At 41.4% G+C, this 19,714-nt stretch overlaps 1 protein-coding gene across 2 annotated transcripts in view; it reads right to left on the reverse strand.

The window, feature by feature from the left end:
- The window catches only part of plxnb2b (plexin b2b), a 113,694-nt gene that overhangs the window by 13,669 nt on the left and 80,311 nt on the right, over positions 1-19,714 (reverse strand). For both annotated transcript variants that reach the window (XM_030052854.1, XM_030052855.1), the window contains exons 10-25: positions 19,285-19,396; positions 18,707-18,808; positions 18,422-18,517; positions 17,662-17,749; positions 17,055-17,230; positions 16,330-16,478; positions 14,690-14,801; positions 13,760-13,896; positions 13,150-13,332; positions 11,594-11,684; positions 9,630-9,839; positions 7,728-7,904; positions 5,940-6,076; positions 3,942-4,042; positions 3,361-3,590; positions 1,991-2,172 (exon numbers count right to left, since the gene is read on the reverse strand). In XM_030052854.1, coding sequence (XP_029908714.1) covers positions 1,991-2,172; positions 3,361-3,590; positions 3,942-4,042; positions 5,940-6,076; positions 7,728-7,904; positions 9,630-9,839; positions 11,594-11,684; positions 13,150-13,332; positions 13,760-13,896; positions 14,690-14,801; positions 16,330-16,478; positions 17,055-17,230; positions 17,662-17,749; positions 18,422-18,517; positions 18,707-18,808; positions 19,285-19,396 — 2,283 coding nt within the window. The remainder of the gene's footprint in view (positions 1-1,990; positions 2,173-3,360; positions 3,591-3,941; positions 4,043-5,939; positions 6,077-7,727; positions 7,905-9,629; positions 9,840-11,593; positions 11,685-13,149; positions 13,333-13,759; positions 13,897-14,689; positions 14,802-16,329; positions 16,479-17,054; positions 17,231-17,661; positions 17,750-18,421; positions 18,518-18,706; positions 18,809-19,284; positions 19,397-19,714) is intronic.

Genomic DNA, 19,714 nt, shown 5'->3' on the forward strand with positions numbered 1-19,714 from the left:
GATCTTAAAATAATCAATAACATGCAAATTATTGATTACAAAAACTTGACCAATACAATACAATACTGAGTTTTGCTCCCATGCCAAATGCAATTAATTTGCAGGAGCAGGTGTAACATTTGTCATATGCTGGATATCTCATTTTTGTTAACTTTATAATTCTCCTCTTAGTCAAAAGGGTGTTAATTGGATTTGGGTTACCATACCGTAGTATGGCAACACTGAGAGGGCTGCTATAGATACACATGGTTCTGATCAGTGCTTGATTATATAACTTGTTTACATAATAAACAGGATAAAGCTCTAAAATGAACATTGTTTTACATCAAGAATCTCCATTGGAAAATTGTCTTGACTGAGGTTTAGGCTAATTAATCCATGTTTGGGAAACTGGCCCATATAAACATGATCCATATGGTTATTTGTGACTACAGCCAGCTAGCCTGTAGTGCAACCGCTCCATTTTCCGCCTGTTAGAATAAGAAAATTATTCATTCATTTGCAGTCTTTTGACGCAGCAGGCAAATTTACACAAAACCCATAAATGGCTACCATGACAGGCAAATCAACTCTGAAAACAGATGTTCAGATTTGCCTCACCAGTGGTCTAAAATAATCGAATTTCTATAAATAGGAAAACATGTACTCTACATGTGTATCTATTAGTGCTGCCAGAATAACTGCACTTTCATCACCAACTAAACACTGTTGCAGAAGACTTAATTCATTGGTTTTATAAACATCGTACAATATCCTAAGTATTTTCAGCGAGGTGAATTTGTTTTCAGGATTACCACCAGAGGGCAGGTGAAGAAGGAGGTGAGGATGGACTCATGTTAAGTAAATGTAAAGGGGGAAAAAAGACATCCAGTGCTGCAATTTGCTTCTTGATAATGGACTGCAGTGGTGAAAACAGGGCAACGGTGTCAAATAGTCCTCCACATCTTGAAATGAATCCCATTTGGCCCACAGTGGTTGATAAAACTGGGGCCAAGAACGAAATATGGAACATTTTGTTTATACAGTTGACAAAGAAGGACATCCAAAATGACATGTGACAACCCCTGTGTGAAAGTGGCTAAAAGCTGTCCAAGCTTGACAACACATTGCTTGGTGGTTTGAAGCACTGCACTTCAGTATAGTTTTGATGTACTGCCACTTTACTTAAGTGGTTCAGTTTTGCTATACAACATTTTAGAGGGAAATATACTTTTTTTTTTATTTACTGCACCACATTTATCTGGCCACTGTTGTTACTAGTTACTTTGCAGAATGCACTTTTACATGCAAAACATCAAATGTGATGTCTTGTAGGACTTGAAACTAACACAAACACTGGCATGTGAAGCAGTTACAATTACTACAATAAAGGACATCTTGCAGGTCAATAATTTAACACACTGAAAAGAACCATTTTTTCCAATGGCCATTTTTACTTTTCAGGATCATGTACATTTTCCTGCTAATACTTCTACACCTTTGAGCAAATCTGAGTATCTTTCCACCGCTGGTTTGTAGTTTGCTGTTGTATATGGCTGAGTGATACGGACAAAATCAAACATCAAAATATCTTTCACCAAATGCCTCAATATCAATATTGTTATGATATTACAGGGATGAATGTTAGTACTTTCATAAGTTCTTAACACCCAACAGTCATTGGTAATGTGGACATAGAGGCAAATAACAGAGCAGCTAGAACAAATAATAGAGCATAGAGGCAAATAATAGAGCAGCTAGAACAGACAAATAAATTGCATTGCAATTTATTTGAAATTGGAATATGCATCTCTTTAATGTAATTTACAGTATTCCTTTACTATAATCCTTAAAAAACAAAAACAAAAAAAAAAACAATATTACATTGATATATCACCCAGCCCCAGAATGATATAAGTTTTAAATACTAAACTGAGTACTGGTACTAAAGTCAAAATCCTGGTATCGGTAACACTAGTATGTCCTGAGCAGTGCTGTGTTGCTAGCTCACCTGCGCAGCATGAGCTTGGGGTTCTTGCTGTGGACGTACTCCTCCATCAGCTCCAGCAGCAGCGTTCTCATAATGTCGGTGTAATACTCCAGCTTACCATGCAGAGCCACAGTGAGCAGTGAGGCAAAGTACACCTTGGCCCTGGCATTGAAGTCTGGACGGCCCTCCAGGGTACGGATAAACTATATACACACACGTGAATGTAATGCAAAGACACAGACAAATGACATGTGTGAAATGAATCAGCCAGGCAGAAACTGACAGACACACAAACACATCCACTGTAGTATGCTTTGGAGAGTGTAATCAATAACAACAACAGTAATCATCAAGGTAAATTTAGCTGTGCCCTATTAAAATACTATGGGCTAGAACCAATACTAATTAGTGGAGGAGTAATCACCCACACGTATGTAGATAACACCTCAGAGAGTGTTTCTGTGCCAGGGATACTGGCTTATTAAGAATGTTCACAAGTCTTCCCTTTCCTATTATTCTGTTCCTCACATCTTACTGTACTCCACTCTAGCAGCAAGGCGACCACATTCTGAGTTCAAGCGAAGACAGCCCGGAAATGAACCTACATGGTGTGTGGTTAATGTAGAGTTTGAAAGCCTTGTGGACCATGGATGATGTGGGCGCTCAGCACAATTATCCACATCTTTTTTTTTTCAGTCTTTACAGTGAACAGTTGTTGGCTTTCTGGGGTTCTGAGCTCAAGCACCCTTTAATTCATCAGCACAGCACTGTGGGAAATTGTGTGTGCGGGTGTAGCTACTTATTCAGCATCAGGCAGACAAAGTCAGCGACCATGACCCATGACTCACTATAAGGATGTTACAAGAACTGATACTTGGGTATTAAGTCAAGACCAAGTCATTTTCAAGTTTTGAAAATGACACCGATACTAGTGTTTTTAATATTGGTAGTAACGATGCAACCTGATACCTAACTCTGGGATTCTATTCTTATGGTAACGTAGCCTTAGTTTGTATGTTTAAATACTGAAACACTTGAAGTTACAGGCATACTTACATGACTGTCAAAGTAAGAGCACACAATCAAACCACTGTATTTATTTTTACAGCAGGAGATTTCATACACTTCCTCTAGGTTGAAATCAGCATTTTGTTGGGCTGCTTTTTTTTTTTTTCTTAAATTGTGGCCTGTATGTTTAAATACTTGAACCAGTTTCCGTTTACTTGTTAATGTTTATACAAAGTTTTTAAGTAAAGGAGTATGGGCTGAATTATCTGAATCAGGTATCAATAATCATGGAATATCACTGGTATAGATTACCAAAAATCTGATCATGTGGCATCCGTTGGTGACCGTGTAAATATGCATGTCCATGCATGACTGTCTCTTACATTAATGAGGAAGGTCTTGGAGTTCAGCAGGTTGGAGAACTGGTTGAGTGCCTGGGTCACGGTGGCCCGCCGCGACTCGGGGATGTCCAGCTTGCCGGTGATCATAACATCATTTGCACCGTCCTTGGAGGGCAGGAAAAAGACGCGGTCGGTGTAGGTCTTGTAGTCCAAAAAGGGGATCCTGCCCTCACTCAGGTCGTTGGTGTGGTCTTCCATCTCAATCATTAAGTCTGGGAGAGGGAAATTGGAAAATAGCACCTCATTCCTTTTTAATAGGAGGTTTTTGTCATTTGCCTGCTCCTCGTCCCTCTCAATCATTATGTCTGCATGAGGCAGAGAAGGGAGTGCACTGGTGGAAAATAATGTCAACTGTGAAAGATTGTTTTTTATTACTCTTACTGCTAAACTACTCCTTGTGATGATGATAACATGATGTTAAGCGGGAAATTTATTCAATGCTCTGCAGCACAATAGATCAAAGAAATGTAATCAGAGCTATGAAGCACTTCATTACTTTATGGCTTCTCAGAGCCACGGATCCTTTGTGGGGCGTTAGAGGTAATGTTGTGCACTGATGGTACCTGTGAATTCTTTCTTGCAGCGGTCTCGTACGCTCTCCTCTAGATTCTCCAACTGGTGCTTCACTTTCTCATACTCCCGCTCCGCCTGTTGACTCTTCCTCCTGCACAGATGCCAAATCACACACACACACGCACACACACACACACACAAATGATTTCATGAAAACAAAAATGGATAAATGGCAACCCACAGAGGACTCTTCTCTTTCTTTGAAATATTTTGATGGGTCTAATTACTGATGAAAGACCATTTGTGGGTCATGAACAGAATGAAAAAAACGATTGTAAATAAACTGATGTCTAATGGGGTAATACTTTATTTAATGTGGTGTTAATATGACTTACACAACATTGTCGTAACTGTTACATGACAGCTGACATGAATATTAATGAATATTTACAGCTGTTGTCATTAAGTGTCCTTCAGTGAATTATGCCAACTTCCCTGCAAAGCTGACATTTGTCTTCGTTATGACAACTTCACATTAGCCAAGACAATGTCAACTTTGGCAGGAAAATGATATAATTGATGACATAACCAGGCATACATAGTGATCAGTGTTTAATACAGCTATCATGAGTGTGACAGCTACACTAAACAACCTAAGCTAGACTGCATAAAGTACTGCCTGCTTATAAGTTAGTAGTACAGTCAGTCCAATATTGCTTAGTCACCATTCAAGTAATCAGTTTCAGTTGCAAGAAAAAGTGCTTGGAAAAAGGAAAATGGAAGGTTAGAGACACATTGCCCTATATTTAATTTACATTTATAATTTTTTGCTCTAATTTGAATATAAAAGTTGGGTTCCACACAAGAAATGCAGTCATCCACCAGCCCATCTGTGCACCTATGGACGAGTTGGTCTTAAAACAAGGTGTGGTCAGGTACACTGTTGGCACTTTGCTATCTTCAGGCAGTTGAAAGTGATTGCGCAATTGACAAACAAAAACCACATCTGAAGTCAACAGCGCACTATGTCACTGTTATTTTACCGGTCCATTATTAAGATAGTAATGCACGCTACACAGGCAGGTGCACAACACACATACACTCTGCTTGGTACACACACAGTGATACTTGCCTCCCCTCAGGGAACTTTGCTGGAGTCCTGTTGTTGCTGTACATGATCTACTTGTGCATTCTCACTTTGTGCACAAGCACATCTGCTGCGTCTGCAGAGAAGCCTTTCCTCTTACCTGGCAAATGTGCCATTATAATAGTTATCTGCCAAGGTACAAGCCTGTGTGGCTTTTAAGGGGAACGGGAGTTGGCACTTTGACTGATTTATGGCGTGTTATGCCCAAAACACCCATGATTAATTAAGAGACTTAATGAAGTACAACCCTTTTGAACCATGCACCTGGCACGGCGACCCTTTTTTCCTGCATTAAAATAGCAAATGTGGACTTGGGACATGCCCTAAATGCACGTGCGCCATGCTCCTCAGACTGTGCCCTTACATTGTTAAAATAAAGCCCATGATCCTATTGGTCCAAATCACACAGATAATGTCAACAAAGCAAACCGGATAGCTTGTTAGAAGATATTTAGTTTAATGTACAACTGGTATAAGCAGGCAGCAAGAGTTGTTGAAAAGCATATGGCCTTTTCTGACAAAGCGATGTTATCTTTCTGAACCACAGTGTATCGAGAAAACAGACTTGACATCTGGAGAAATCAACTTACCTCAAATTTGGGAGGTAAATTTGGGACACAAAACTCAGATCTGTGACATCTTTGTTTGTTGCTGTAATGCCAACAATAACATGTACAGGCCAATTAAGTTTTAAGAAACTTCCATATTCTTCTAAAAACCCTAAAGCTGTCTCAGCGGCTGAAATGTGATAACTGGCTGTCTAGCTGGCTGAGGCGGCAGAGAACAGAGCACATCAGGCTTTAGGAAATCTGGTTTCTTGGCTCCTCTACTCTAGAGAGACGTTGGCCCGCTTCATTGTCATGAGATTGTAACTCTTTAGTTTTGCGTGACAGTAGCATACCTGTAGCAGTAAACAGAGATGGCGATGATGAGCAGCATGGGCACGATGACAGCAGGGATGATGATGTAGAGAGGCACCTCGTACTTCCTCTCATAATGCACCGAGCCCACCACCCACTCCCCGTTCCCAAACTTGATCTGTGGGGGAAACGCAGACAGGATGTTACAGTGTCCGGACAAATTATCAGCATGTTAGTCACAGATTTATTCTGATGTATTTCAGTGATAAAGTGGATAGTGTTGGACAGGAAATGAAAAGGGGGGCAGATGTTACATAGATTACCTTGAAAAATTGCTCATTCCGATAGACATTTTGCACATTTTGTTGTGCTTTTAAGTTTTATCAAAATGTATTTATTCAGGAGTTTCTGGGGCTCTATGTAAAGCACTCTCCTGTCAAAACGAAAATATGTTTGAACAAATTTATGTCAAAGTATAGATACAAAATATCAGAGAAATCTATTTTGCATAAGTATTCAACCCTTTTTGCTTTGTTTGGGTTAAACTGCCACACGAGCAAAATGTGCTCAGCATTTCTTATCAGGTGCTTATACAGATATTTAGACTGTATTTAGTGGCTGTGAACAATGTTTACACTTCAAACTTTTTTCCATTTGTCATTCTTGCTGGCAAAACTGAGACCAGGTTCCTTCATTAAATGACTGAATGTGATTTTAATGTGTAAGGTAAACTCATCATCAGAATACTTAAGCACAGCATGGGATGCAGGGCTCATTTATGGACGAGAGTTCAGTTCATAAATCATCCCTTTCCAGTCAATGTGACTGAAAATACAGGAGGTACACCAACTGGACTGGAAAAGCTGAAATACCGCAAGTTCTGTATTTCCTAAAATTGAGATGATGCAACGATTAATATTTTGTCTAAAGCATTATAAAACTGGATGTGAATGTCATCCATAGATTAATAACATAACCCACAGTGCACTAAAGTATTTAGATGGACAGTTTAGCCTACACCTTAAAATCATACTGTGTCCCATTAAGGTCTAGTTAAGGACCTGGTTCCAGTCGGGTCAGCAAGAAAGAAAGAAAAAAAAAAAAATAATGACAAAACAAAACAAAAAAAAAAAACAGAAAGGCATTGTTCAATTCCAATAAATATGACAGCTGAGTAAAAGATCATATCAAATGTTGTTTTCAATATTTCCTGGTGTGGCATTTAGGCCCACATGAAGCAAAGTAGCTGAATATATATATAAAAAAGATTTATTTTAAATTCATGAAACCACACAAATTTATCCTGTTTTGCTTTCTCTTTGCTAGAATATAGGGCAACAATCCTAAACACCTTTTGGTCGTGATTGAACTAATCCTTGTATTTGCAGTATCTTCAGTATATTTAAGTGGTGGGTTTATCTGCAATATGTTAAAGCAAGTTCATTTAAGTGTGGGAATAAATGTTTTGAGCCTGATACTTTATAATAAAGCACTTTTTGTGCGTAGGTATCCTGTGCTATTGATAGTCTGGCGGTGCCGTATTTTTTCATGCTGCACACAGTAATTTCAGCCAGACAAATGAAACAATAGCTCACTTAGAGGGATTAGCAGGAGGAGCCAGAACTATATTCATCAAAATTGTGCCTGGGCTGTAATTAAATGTAATTACAGGCCTTCAGCTACATGAAAGTTATCCAACCAGTGAAAAAAGGGGTGTCAAGACGTACAGAGAACATGGTACAGATTCACATTGCATGCTCTCGTTTGCAAGTGTGTGTCTGTGTGCATGTGTGTGTGTGCTATCTTTGTCTGTCAGCGTCTGTTCTCACCACCAGGTCCAGTGGCTCGGAGCTGGTGTCTCGCCGGTGGCGTCTGGAGCGTTTGGGCTGGCTGGAGGGTGGATCCAGGAACAGCTTGTCGTCCTGCAGGGTGTTGACCACACAGGGAACCTCGCCCACGTACGCCAGGGCCTCTTTGGCTGTCATGGCCTTGGAGAAGCCTCGACCCTACAGAGTGAGATAGACTGTGATGCTGTCCAAGAAGCTAGCAGTGATAGCGGATTGTTCCATGACGTTTCAGTCACTGGTCTGAAGTGACTGATCTATACGGACGTGAAGTTGAATACTGCATTTATACACCATCAATAAAATGTTCCTGTCTATCTTAGAACTGTATGATGATATACATTAAAAGTAGAGATGTTGCATGGATCATTACTTGGGTATCGAGTCAATAACAAACATCTGAAAATGATACAAGATACTTCTGGTTTTAATATCAGCAGTATCTATGCAACTTGATTCCTGCCTCTAGAACTCTGGGTTCTTATTCAAATTTAGCCTTAGCCTAAATATTTATGTGTTTGAAACACTTGAGGTTACAATTATGCTTACAGGACTGTAACTGGTATTGGTATCAACTACCAAAATCCAGTTTGTTTGATGTTTTTGCACCTATCAGATTGGATGCAATGCCATGTGGTGACTGTGAAGTTAAAAGACACACTCCATCAATCTGAGGGCACTTTCATTTGTGGTGCATTGAAAAGCTGACAGCACTTTGGTCAATTCTTTCCCCATTTGTATTCTGAAAGTAGCGAGAAATCTGAATAGGAATTTTAATCATTGCATTTTTTTGCATTTTAAGTATATATTTTTTTACTGCAATCAATTACTCAGTTTGTAACACTGAAACAGCACTACTTGATTTTTTTTTTCTTTCAGGCACACTTCCAGTTATTGCTACAGTCCTGGCACTGCAATATACCCTGAAATTACACTGTATACTGCACCTCTCCAAATTATTCTGGTGCAGTATGGAATACATGAAAGGGGGAATGAGTGTGAGTAAAGCAGGCTCTGAATAATTACGCAGGCCTCAGACCATGATTATCCCGCTACCGAACAGACAGATAGACATGGACCATTCTGGCAGATGCTTTTCCAGACTAATTTCCCCAAAGAGTCTTAGGGGAAATTTTAAGAGGAAAGCCAACTGCTAACCGGGCACGCGTCTATCTTTCAGTCCTGCAGCAGGAGCATGACACGTTGAAGCTGGCTTGATATCTCCGACTTGTTTACTCTTGTCAAATTGCTAGAGTAATGAAACGGAATTCGCACGTAACAGAAAATGAAAAAGATTGCAGCGATGACTGACAGTGTACCTGCTAATAAATTTCTAAGAGTCTGGTGGTGTTTGAGGGTTGCATATATCTAGTGGTCACTGAAAAGATTTTATTATTTTTGAAGATACACTTGAGTGATTTTTTTTTTTTTTTAAAAGAACACTACATGGAAACAAATATTAAAAAAAAAAACAAACAAAAAAAACATGTTGGCACTTGAAAAGGCAGGCTACTTAGAATGTGTTGGTTCGTCTGTCATTCAATGAGGATAGTAATAAAAAATAAGTGCTAATTACAAGTGCTAATGTACTTTGGCCTATTTTCTGTCATTTGACATCCAAAACAATGACAGAATAGAGCCAGAATATGTGTAAATGTGTTGCTTTTCATATATTTTTAGCTTATTGTATATGCAGGGAAGCTTATCATAATGTAAGCAGCTCAAGTGTGAAAATATTTTAACTGCAATTCGGCATTTTTCAGTTTCTTTATTCCAAAGTCAGAGAATAATAGTGGTTATCTTAATTCCCTTACATGAAGAGGCTAGCATTTCAGAAGCAGAAAGCTTTCGCTTTGACGCCGCCGGTGGCTGGCAGCCTGTACTCACGGTGACGATGATGATGCTGGTCTCGGTGATGACCCTCTTGGGCAGATCGTAGAAGGTGGGGTCGGGGTGGTATTCGAAGGGGCTCAGCTGCTTCTCCCAGTTGTCCAGCTTGATGTAGGTTTTGTAGCGCTGAGTCTCATAGGAGGTGTTCACCATCGGAGACAGGAACTTGATGGCTGTGTCGTTCTTACTTTCTGCCTGCTGAAGGAACTGGAGGAAGAACAAAACCACGACAACGAGACATAAACAGCAAGAAAATAGTATTGAACACATAAAATGAAATGAAACATATCAAAAAAGAATCAAACTCGACAGTATCGAGTGTTAGACATTCTAAATATAAGGCAGGGTTAAATGTAAAAACTAAACAACGGGTTTAGAGGGCTTTTTTTTTTGAAGGAGACAGTGAATTACCATTTTTCTATATGAGAGGAAAGAGTATCACAAGAGTGGGAAGAAAAAAATCCATGTGAGAGGAGGAGGGAGGTCAGATTGTGGAACAAAGTGTGTTCTTAGTAACTGTATTAAAACTGTAATATGCTATTGTAGAATGGCAGTCCCTGTTGAATCACAAACCCTGTTGAGTTTTTCCATTACTGTTTTTGTTTAATATCTGTACTGATTCACTGGACTGGTGATTTTTTTGACACTCTGAAATACTTTCACAGAGCTTTTGATAAGAGGACTGATGATAAGTGACGGGTAAGTCCAACAAGCATTCTGCTTCAAATAAGACTATAAAAAGGCTTACATCCATAACATTGTGAAAAAAATAAAGAAGACCTAGATTTTGAGTTCTTATGTCATTTTAGTGGAACAAAGCCTGATTATCCTTGTTCATTTCTTCACCCACAACCCTTGTTATCACAGCTCTAGCAGCTATGACAAGAGTTTGTACCTGGCTCTGTGCAGCACTGCCACGTCTAGCTTGATATTACTATAACATAAAACACTTGTCTTTTTCCTTAGCAAGTGTACATAATGTACACGGGTGTATGTGTTTGTGAAGGGTGTGATTTTAAAATCCCAGCCAAGCGATCGAGGGCTTCTGCAACAAAAGCACATGAACGAGTCTTTGGTGTGAGCTGCTAAACTGACCTGCAATTTAATTAACATGCCCTTACCACGGGCCAGCAGCCATAATGACTCCAAATATTTGGGTCTAGCTCAGCGGATAGACTCCAACCAAGAAAAGCTTATGAAGTTGACCTGCCAAGGCCTTTGAGATAACATTTTACATCCACTGCTTGTTTGTAGGAGCTACAAGGCTTTTCAAATCTCCCCTGTCCCTGGGTGGCAGGGACTGGGGACTTGGACGAGAGAGCTCAGCAAAGTGAAGCACAGTGGTGCAGAGCAACGGAGTCATATAATCTTCTGCGACCTTAATGCCAGTATCAAATTTAGCCCTTAAATGAAACAAACAAAATCGCCTTCTGCTTACACTGCCCAGAGCACTGGAGGGCAGGCGTTGGCAAGCACCATGTAACTCCGTCAAGCCCTGGCAGAAAAATAAATCCTTGTTGATTAAGCTGGACGAAGAACATGGTTATTTTTTTGGGAGAGGGTGAAACAAGTGTTGCCAACTGCAATCTTACAGGTTTAAAGATTTATGGTCTAAGCGGGGAGATGAAGTAAGTGTCTGATCAGTGGAAGCAAGAAGGAGTGGAGACACGTGTGCATGCTGATGCACTGGGAATGGTTTAAGGAGTCTGAATGAATGTCTCTTGAAATGTAGTGAGATTGATGGACAGTGCTGGTGGTGCTACTGAGAAGGGGGAATAGGTACAGTACAGTCAAAGGAAAGGAAGAAATCATTTGGGGCCCAGAGAGGATCTTGACAAAGAAAGAGGATAAACGAGGGAGAGCAGAAATAATGACTGAGAAAAAGATGGATGATCAACAGATTCCAGGAGCAGAATATAGACAAATAATGAATGCAAAGAGATTTTGGTGCACACACGCACCTCAACAGGAGCTCCATCCACCTGGACCTTAATGATGGCAGTCTGGATGAGGTCAAAGCCGGATCCGGTCACCATGATGGTCCGCCCCCCACTGAAACACACACACACACACACACACACACACACACACACACAAGAACAACACACAAACAGATGCAGAGAATCAAATGTATGAGCATAGACAGACAGAGACAGGCACGTAGGAAGACTTAAAGGATGACAGACATGGTTCTTAAATTGCACCTGGGGTAATTTTCACTGGAGATGAAAACAAATTAGTTTAGGCTGCAAGCGGCCTATTTCAAAGTTGTCTGTTGTTCCAGGCTGTATGCTTAATCACTCACCATAGTGCTTTCAGTTGCAGACAAAAGCAAGGTAACCGTCTGATGCATCCATTTTCAACAGTCATCAAGCAGTTTGTTACAACATCAAAGGCTGGCATTCATACCTCTTTCAGCCAATCACAAGTAAGCATTCAAAATATTCTGTGCACACACAGGCATGCTCAGCAACTCTTGGAGGACAAATAATACTTTTAAAAAATAAAAAGGTTCTTGGCATTAAAGACCTTTATCAAGGCTGCAGACAGGTAGAAACTTTCAGCTCAGACACACCAGCATGACGGAGCCTTTCTGAAGTGTTCAATTTTCCACAAATTCTAGTTGACCTTGCCATCAATGTCAACTTATCAGATTCGCTCTTTTTGACTTTTTTGCTGTTAGACTATCAAAACAGTGGTACAGTGTGAGGTATTCAACTTCCATAAGGTTGTGTGTTGTGTGTTAAAGCAGTATAGCAAAAACAAAAAATTGACCCCAACAGACTTCCAGCAGAGTCACCGCTGCAACACGGCGAGATACCGGTGAAGAAGAAGCGTGATATGGTGTAAGACACTGGCTTTCCACAATGCTGATGCCAATTTAAAAAGCATTGACACATTTTGAGAATCAATTGATTGGGTGTGGGCATCGCCATATGTATTATAGACAACATGGCCTATGAAGTGTGCTACACACAGTTTTGTCATGAAACAAAGTACAGCACATAGAGCAGATGATGGGTCACAATTTTGCTTTGGCTGACAAATGTGTCATCACAGTGAGCAGAAGAACTGCAGGGAACCTTAACTACATGATATGGACTAAAGTGTTGGGCAACACCTCTTAATCATTGAATTCAGGTGTTTCATTCAGTCCCATTGCCACAGGTGTATAAAATAAAGCACCTAGCCATGTAGTCTGCCTTTACAAACATTTGTGGAAAAATGGCTTGTTTTAAAGAGCTCACTGAATTTGAGAGTGGTACTGTAATAGTAATGTAATAGGATGCCACCATTGCAACAACTCTAATTCAAATCATTACAATTTCGGTCTTTGTGACATCAAAAGGTGTTGCAAAGATGATTTTGCTCTAAATATGAGGGCGTCTCTAGAATTTGTAGCAAGTGAGACTCATAAACTAATGTTCATGAGAATGAATATCCCAAACACTGAAATCAAGAACAGGATGTGTTTAACTTGAGGGAAATAGCTGGAATGTTGTTAAATGAAACTGACCAGACAAAACTGCTTCTGGGCTGGTGGTCCTGCAAAATGGGGTTTTCCAAGAACACAAACGCTCTGTGGATGTGTGTTGTGGTTCTCTTTCCATACTTCACCGTGACTGTGAGAAAGTCAGAGGGTAGCTTCTCTGCCCGGTATTCTCCTGTCCTGCAGGTGATCTTTGGTCCAAACTGCTCCCTGCCAAGACAAAGACATAACTCAGCACTGGCCCGGGGGTCACACAAGGTCACTGTGCAGTGGAAGCCAACATGGCAGTACGCTGACAGCTTGTTAAATCCTGCCTCTGCCGCTCGTTATTTCCCCGTTACCTCCGCCTAAAATGTCACCATGGACTGGCTTTGACGGAACATGCATGGTCACAACTGCTAGGGGAAAATGGGCAGGAAAAAATCCTGCCTCTGACACCAAAAGTTAAGGTCAATTCCATTTTCACTTCAGGAATGACGAAAAAAATCAATTTATGGGCTTCAAAGTCAGTATACTGTAGAATTTGCATAGAGTACAATGTCTGAATAACAAGTAGTACTTATCAACTGAAGAAAGTGAATTGAAACAGAATTGGTCTTCGGCTTGAATGACAATTACTCAGGCAAGAAATCCTTACACAGTGCAGTCCACCCCTCCAACAGTGACCTGCACATCATCCTTGGTGCCGGTGTCCAGGTGGGTGCCAGAGATGGTAATGAGGGTGCCCCCGGCTTTGGGACCCCTAGCAGGGGACACTTCCTGGGGAATCGGATCCTGTCAGGCACCCAAGATACAGCATGAATAACTCCAAGTCATCTTTCCCAACCTCGGATTTTAAAGTACACACACGCTTGAGCCCACAGGCAAACAGTCACTCGCATACACAAGAGCAACGTAGAGAAAAAAATACTTGTGTTCCGTCATACACTCACACACTCACATTTTCTCTCACCCCCTTGATCTCTCCCTCTCTATCAGAACACGCACACACACACACACACACACACACACACACACACACACACACACACACACACATACACACACATACACACACGCACCACATCTGCCTCAATTTGCTGAGCAAACAGTTAGGCGGAGCACTCCCCTGTGGGGAAGCTTTAGCAGAGCCAGAGATATGAAAAGCCAGTTAAATAGCTACGCTGTAGCCAGTTAAAGTATTAGAGGGAAACAGGGCCTACTGCACAGCATCTGGTTAAGAAAAGAAATGCATACATATTCTGGCTTATCATGCAGCACGTTACCATTGTAATATGACAGCATTTGAGTGCCTAATTTACCAATACATTAGGGTATTGTATTTGTACATTCAACCGAATCTGACGTGCCCTTGGTATGTTCCGATAAGGGGCTCTCTGCAGCCAGGAAATGGAAATCATTATGGGGACCATAAAACAACCACATCAACTGAAAGCTTTTGGACACGTTTTTTTTTTTTTTTTTTTTCCTGGGTCAAAGGTCCTATGCTGCCATATGGAGGTGTAGTTTTGGAGAGATTCTGTGCATCTGTGGTTGTGAGCAAGAGAGAGAGACAGAGAGTGTTTACCCTGTAGGTGAAGTAGATTGAGGACGTTCCTTTCTTCCCCCCCTCCACCTCCACTTCCACCTGGCCCCACAAGTCCTGATCTCTGCCTACGGGGCTGATCTCACACACCACACTGGACAGGAGAAGAGGACACACATCGAAGAGGAGAAGACATTTTTAGATCTGCAGTCCCAGTTAACAACACAATTACAGCCAATTTATAAAAGTACCTTGTAATATTATGGTCTGGGGAAATTCCATCAGGATTTATGAACCAATGAAATCTGAACTGAAACCTGTACCTTACAGCCTGGAGCTGCTACACTGACAAAGAACGGTAGGTGGAATCGTACATTTGTCCAAAGTAATACATTCACATTAGCTAGTTCTGTGCAGCATGTACTGTACATGGGGGCAGAAATATTCCTCTGTCTCAGGCAATAGAAGTGTGAGTCATGTGGCTGTTACTCAGTGTATAAAGCGTGCAGACATGCGTATTAGTGTCTGACTAAATGTTAACGACTAAGCGATTTTGAATGTGGTATGATCGCTGGTGCCAGATGGGCTGGTGCTAGCATCTCAGAAATGGACACCCTCCTGGGATTTTTGCACACTACGGTGTCAAGAGTTTACAGAGAATGGTGCGATAAACAAAACACATCCAGCCAGCTGCAGCCCTGTGGCCAAAAACACATGGTTGGTGAGAGAGGTCAGAGGAATATTCAAGCTAGCAGGGTGACTTCAACTATGCAAATAATAGCTCAGCGCAACAGTGATGTGCAGACAGGCTCTCTGAACACGAAACTGTCAAACTTTGAAGTGAAAAGGCTACAGCAGCAGATGGATGGATGAAGAGTGGAAAAAAATAATCTACCTGATCTGACAAATCCTGGTTTATGTTGCAACATGCAGATGGCAGGGCGAGACTTTGGCGTAAACATGGATCCCTTCTGCCAGGTCACAACAGTACCGGCTGGTGCTGGTGGTGCAATGGTGTGAATGTTTTCTTGGCAGACATTAAGCCCTTTTGCACCAACTGAGCATTGTTTGAACACCACTGTGTCTTCAGTGGATTAGTATGACTTAAGTTTACTCCAGTGACTGATTTGGCTTCCTGATCCCAGTAGAGCAACTTTGGGATGAGCTGGAATGGGACTGTTTTCAGGGTAAATGTGCCACTGAAAACAACCTGCATTAACTCCACGATACTATCAAATCAGCGTGAACCGATATCCCGGTGGAACATTTCCAACATGTTAGTGTGAAATGCCTCAAAGAATTCAGGCCGTTCTGGAGGCAAATGGGAGTCCCACCCTGTGCTCGCTACGACAAAGTAGCCACAGACTGTATTTCCAGGCTAACATTCAGCAGCGCTCGCCTTCGAGCGAGTGGTACAGTTTCTGTCTCTGTCTGGAGACTTTTCTCCATAGACTTTAGATCGATGCAATGGGCATAATGAGCTAATTAAAACATCCACCCAGGCTACCTTAAGGAAAGGCAGAGCTATCATCATGCTGATAATTTATCTAAAAGGTAAGCTAAAAAAACAAAACACCTTGGATTAAACCTTTCCATACAGTGTGTGACAAAGAGCCTGCAGCCTGTGAATGCATGTGAGAGCACACAGGGATCTGCATGAATATGTCTGGGTGCATAATTACCTAGTGGAGACAGAGTACTTCTCTTCCTGATGAATACAGGGCTGCCCAACCACGCTGATGCTCTTAATGTCTTTCTTATGGATGCCTAGGTTGGAGCCACGGATGGTGATGGAGATGCCTCCCTGCGTGGGGCCAAAACGAGGGATGATCTGGATGGAGATATGTGTGTGTGGGGGTGGAAGGGGTTGGGTTTAGCAACAGGAGGAGGAAGGGATTTTAAATGGATTTTAGATTAAACAGATTAGTTGTGCAATAAGAACATACAAGAGATTTACACGGTCTGTTTAAGTGTGCTGTATAACTGAAGCTAAAATATTTGGTATTCAAGGCCAAGTTTGAGAATTAACAGCTGTAAAAGTGTGTGTGTGTGTGTGTGTGTGTGTGTGTGTGTGTGTGTGTGTCTGGTAAATTATCTCACACTGACATCAACAGAATTACTGATTGATTCTTGTCAATGACAATGAGACAACAACAATCAACTGAGCAAAGAAAGAATTGATCCAATCTAGATGCACTGAAAATCAGCACATCGCACCCTCAAGGAGAGACAGACTTTGAACTCCTTCGTCAACAGCAAGATGAAACCCGGTCAATAAACCATTCCAATCAATAATCCAATCACCAAAGTCAATAGCCACTGACACCTAATTACAAATCAGCACAGCATGTATTGTTTTCCAGCCCAAAGGACAACAGATAGAAATGACAGCAGCGTAACTACTCACATCAGTGATCTGGGGGTCTGGGCACCCCGTGTCATTGGAGTCATGCTGGTCAGGGGTGCACAGCTTGTTGTACACACACGCCTTCCTCTTGGCACACCACACACATGTGTACTTCTGGTCAGCGTTCTTACAGAGACTGCAATCCTCTCTTCCCACAGAGCAGTTGTACAGGGTAACTGGGTGAAGGACACATGCAGGGGAAAAAAAGCACGTTTTCTATTGTACGAACTCTCTAACATCTATGTCAGCCTGTGTGTGTGTGCGCGTGTGTGTGTGTGTGTGTGTGTGTGTGTGTGTGTGTGTGTGTGTGTGTGTGTGTGTGTGTAATTAATCAGTGGTGAAATGTCTGATTAAGTCCTTTGAATCATGACAGGGAAAATGTAAAACAGAACCCCTTGCTATTAATGCTGCTGAAGCCTGCGTAGTCTGACAATTTTTGTTTGATGATTTAAAATCAAGTAGTCAATACCAATCAATTCTCAATATAATTGTCAATTCAGGATCAAAGGCAGATTCCTTAACTTCAACATGGGCCCCACAAAAGGACCGGGAGTGGACACACGGGGCATTCTAAATTAGGCATCCCCATTAAAATGTGAGAGCGTACCGTTCAGTGTGCTGTCCATCTTCTTGCCCGACTCCTTGTCCTTCACATAGAAAAGAACATTGGTCTCCGGTGACTTATCATAGGAAAACTAAGAAATTGGAAAAAAAAAAAAAAAAAATGAATTATTAATACAGAATCCAGTGATTAATGGCTCTTAAGCTCTTCTCAGCAAACAGTGTGGGCTGTCGTTCCTCTATGCCAAAGGAAGAAAGGGAAAAAAAACAAACAGACCAAAAAAAAAAAAAAAAATCATATGCGCTTTGGCAGACTTTCAGCTGAAGAAATCAATGTTAGAAAAGAACATAGCTGGGGGCTAAGCACTGTTTGAGTTTACCAATCACAGAATTCACAATTTAAAGATGGAACTGAAACAACCCCAGTGAGGCGAGTCTGTCCATTAGAGGGAGCTAGAGAATATCAAAGGGACTAGGTAAAGGGTGATTTGATTTATACGTCTGGAACACAATGTTAGCTGTTTGCAGTTTACTGATGTTTTTGGGCACTAAAACATTTGCAACTACTTAGTACCCAACAAAGTATTTCACTCTGCAGTCCTATACTACACTGTGATAATCTGCTGCACAAATCTGCCATACTTCAAGGGCCTGTGTTGATGTGAGGGCAGAATTGGGCAGAAGCTGCCTATGCCAGCTTAGAAAAGGTACAAATCGGCACTTCAGTGTGAACCTCGACAAAGCGAAGGGCATGTGTTACTGAAGAAGAAGTCAGTGTCAAGCAGCAAGCAATCGGTCATACTGACGTTGAAGCCACTGAAGCTGTAGAACAAGCCGGGCTCAGACTTGACATCCTCCTCCATGTTTCTCATCAATTTGGTGCCGATGGTGAAAGAGCGGCCCTAGAGACAAAGTAAAAGAAGAGAAATTCGCTTCTTTTTGGCACCAATGTAAGACTTACTATCAAAGTGGTGTGGGCAGTCTGATTCACTGTGATTCTCTGGACACACTCAACAGTCCAAGAGTTCGAACAAGTTGAGCAGTGTCTAACCAAACAAATACTGTAAATTCAGCTGTCTGCAACATTTTACCTGGTACAGATCTAGATTGATGCCCTCAAAGCTGATGGTGGTCTTGAAGCCCACAGGGATGAGCACAGGATCTGGATTCTCAAACTTAGGACACTTGGCTCCCTAAGGAGGCACAGAAACCAATCAGACACCCCCACCTTCCATCATTTACATTTTAAATATGCAAACCACTTAACGGACACCCTCATCCGCAGCGACAGATAAGTATATCGCTGGAACATCTGCTGACATTTGTCACGCAAGATGGTAGCAGCTGATATTGGGATTTGAGTTTTTTTTTTCTTTTTTTCAGGAAATTTGGATCCCTTAATCGCCGTGTCACATGTGGTAATTAAGCATGTCTCTAAACTTTTGCTGTATTTTTGTCAGTGTCTGTCATGCACACATACAGTATTGGAGATGATAGCATGGACAGCAATGATGCCAAATTGCCAGGGCTGGGGTTCAGTGTCTATGTCACTGGAAGTCAGTGAGAGAGTTTGTGTGTGACTTGTTGACCCTGCAGTCACAAATCACCCTTTTTACCCACATGGCTACTGGGCCGTGGTAACAGACAATTAGCCCTTTAGGTGACTAACCTGACGGTGTTTGATGATGTGGGGCCCCGCCACGGTGTCATCAATGTCACTGCAAGTGTGGTCACGCGTATTCCACTGGCAGCCCCATGGACTTGTCACACATGACATGCACCTGAAACACACAAAGACACCCACACAAGCATCCCAAAGATAAGAAAGTGCTTTCATGCATATAATTAGTTATGTGCACACACAAAAACACACACACGGGCACACAAACAAAATTTAAACATGCAAACTCATCAAAGAGCGTCCGGCACAAAATCCATGCTGCTGACAGTGAAATGGATCTCTGCAAGTTCACATAAACAAAGCTCGTTCATCACAGATTCCTCTAGATGAAAAAAAAAATGTGCATGGGCAACAGAGGGAAGGGAGAAAGAAGGAAAAAAAATAGGAGATAGACTTTCATTTTTTGATTAATGAAAAG

Source organism: Myripristis murdjan, chromosome 6, assembly GCF_902150065.1.
Source record: "Myripristis murdjan chromosome 6, fMyrMur1.1, whole genome shotgun sequence".
Classification (NCBI taxonomy): Eukaryota; Metazoa; Chordata; class Actinopteri; order Holocentriformes; family Holocentridae; genus Myripristis; species Myripristis murdjan.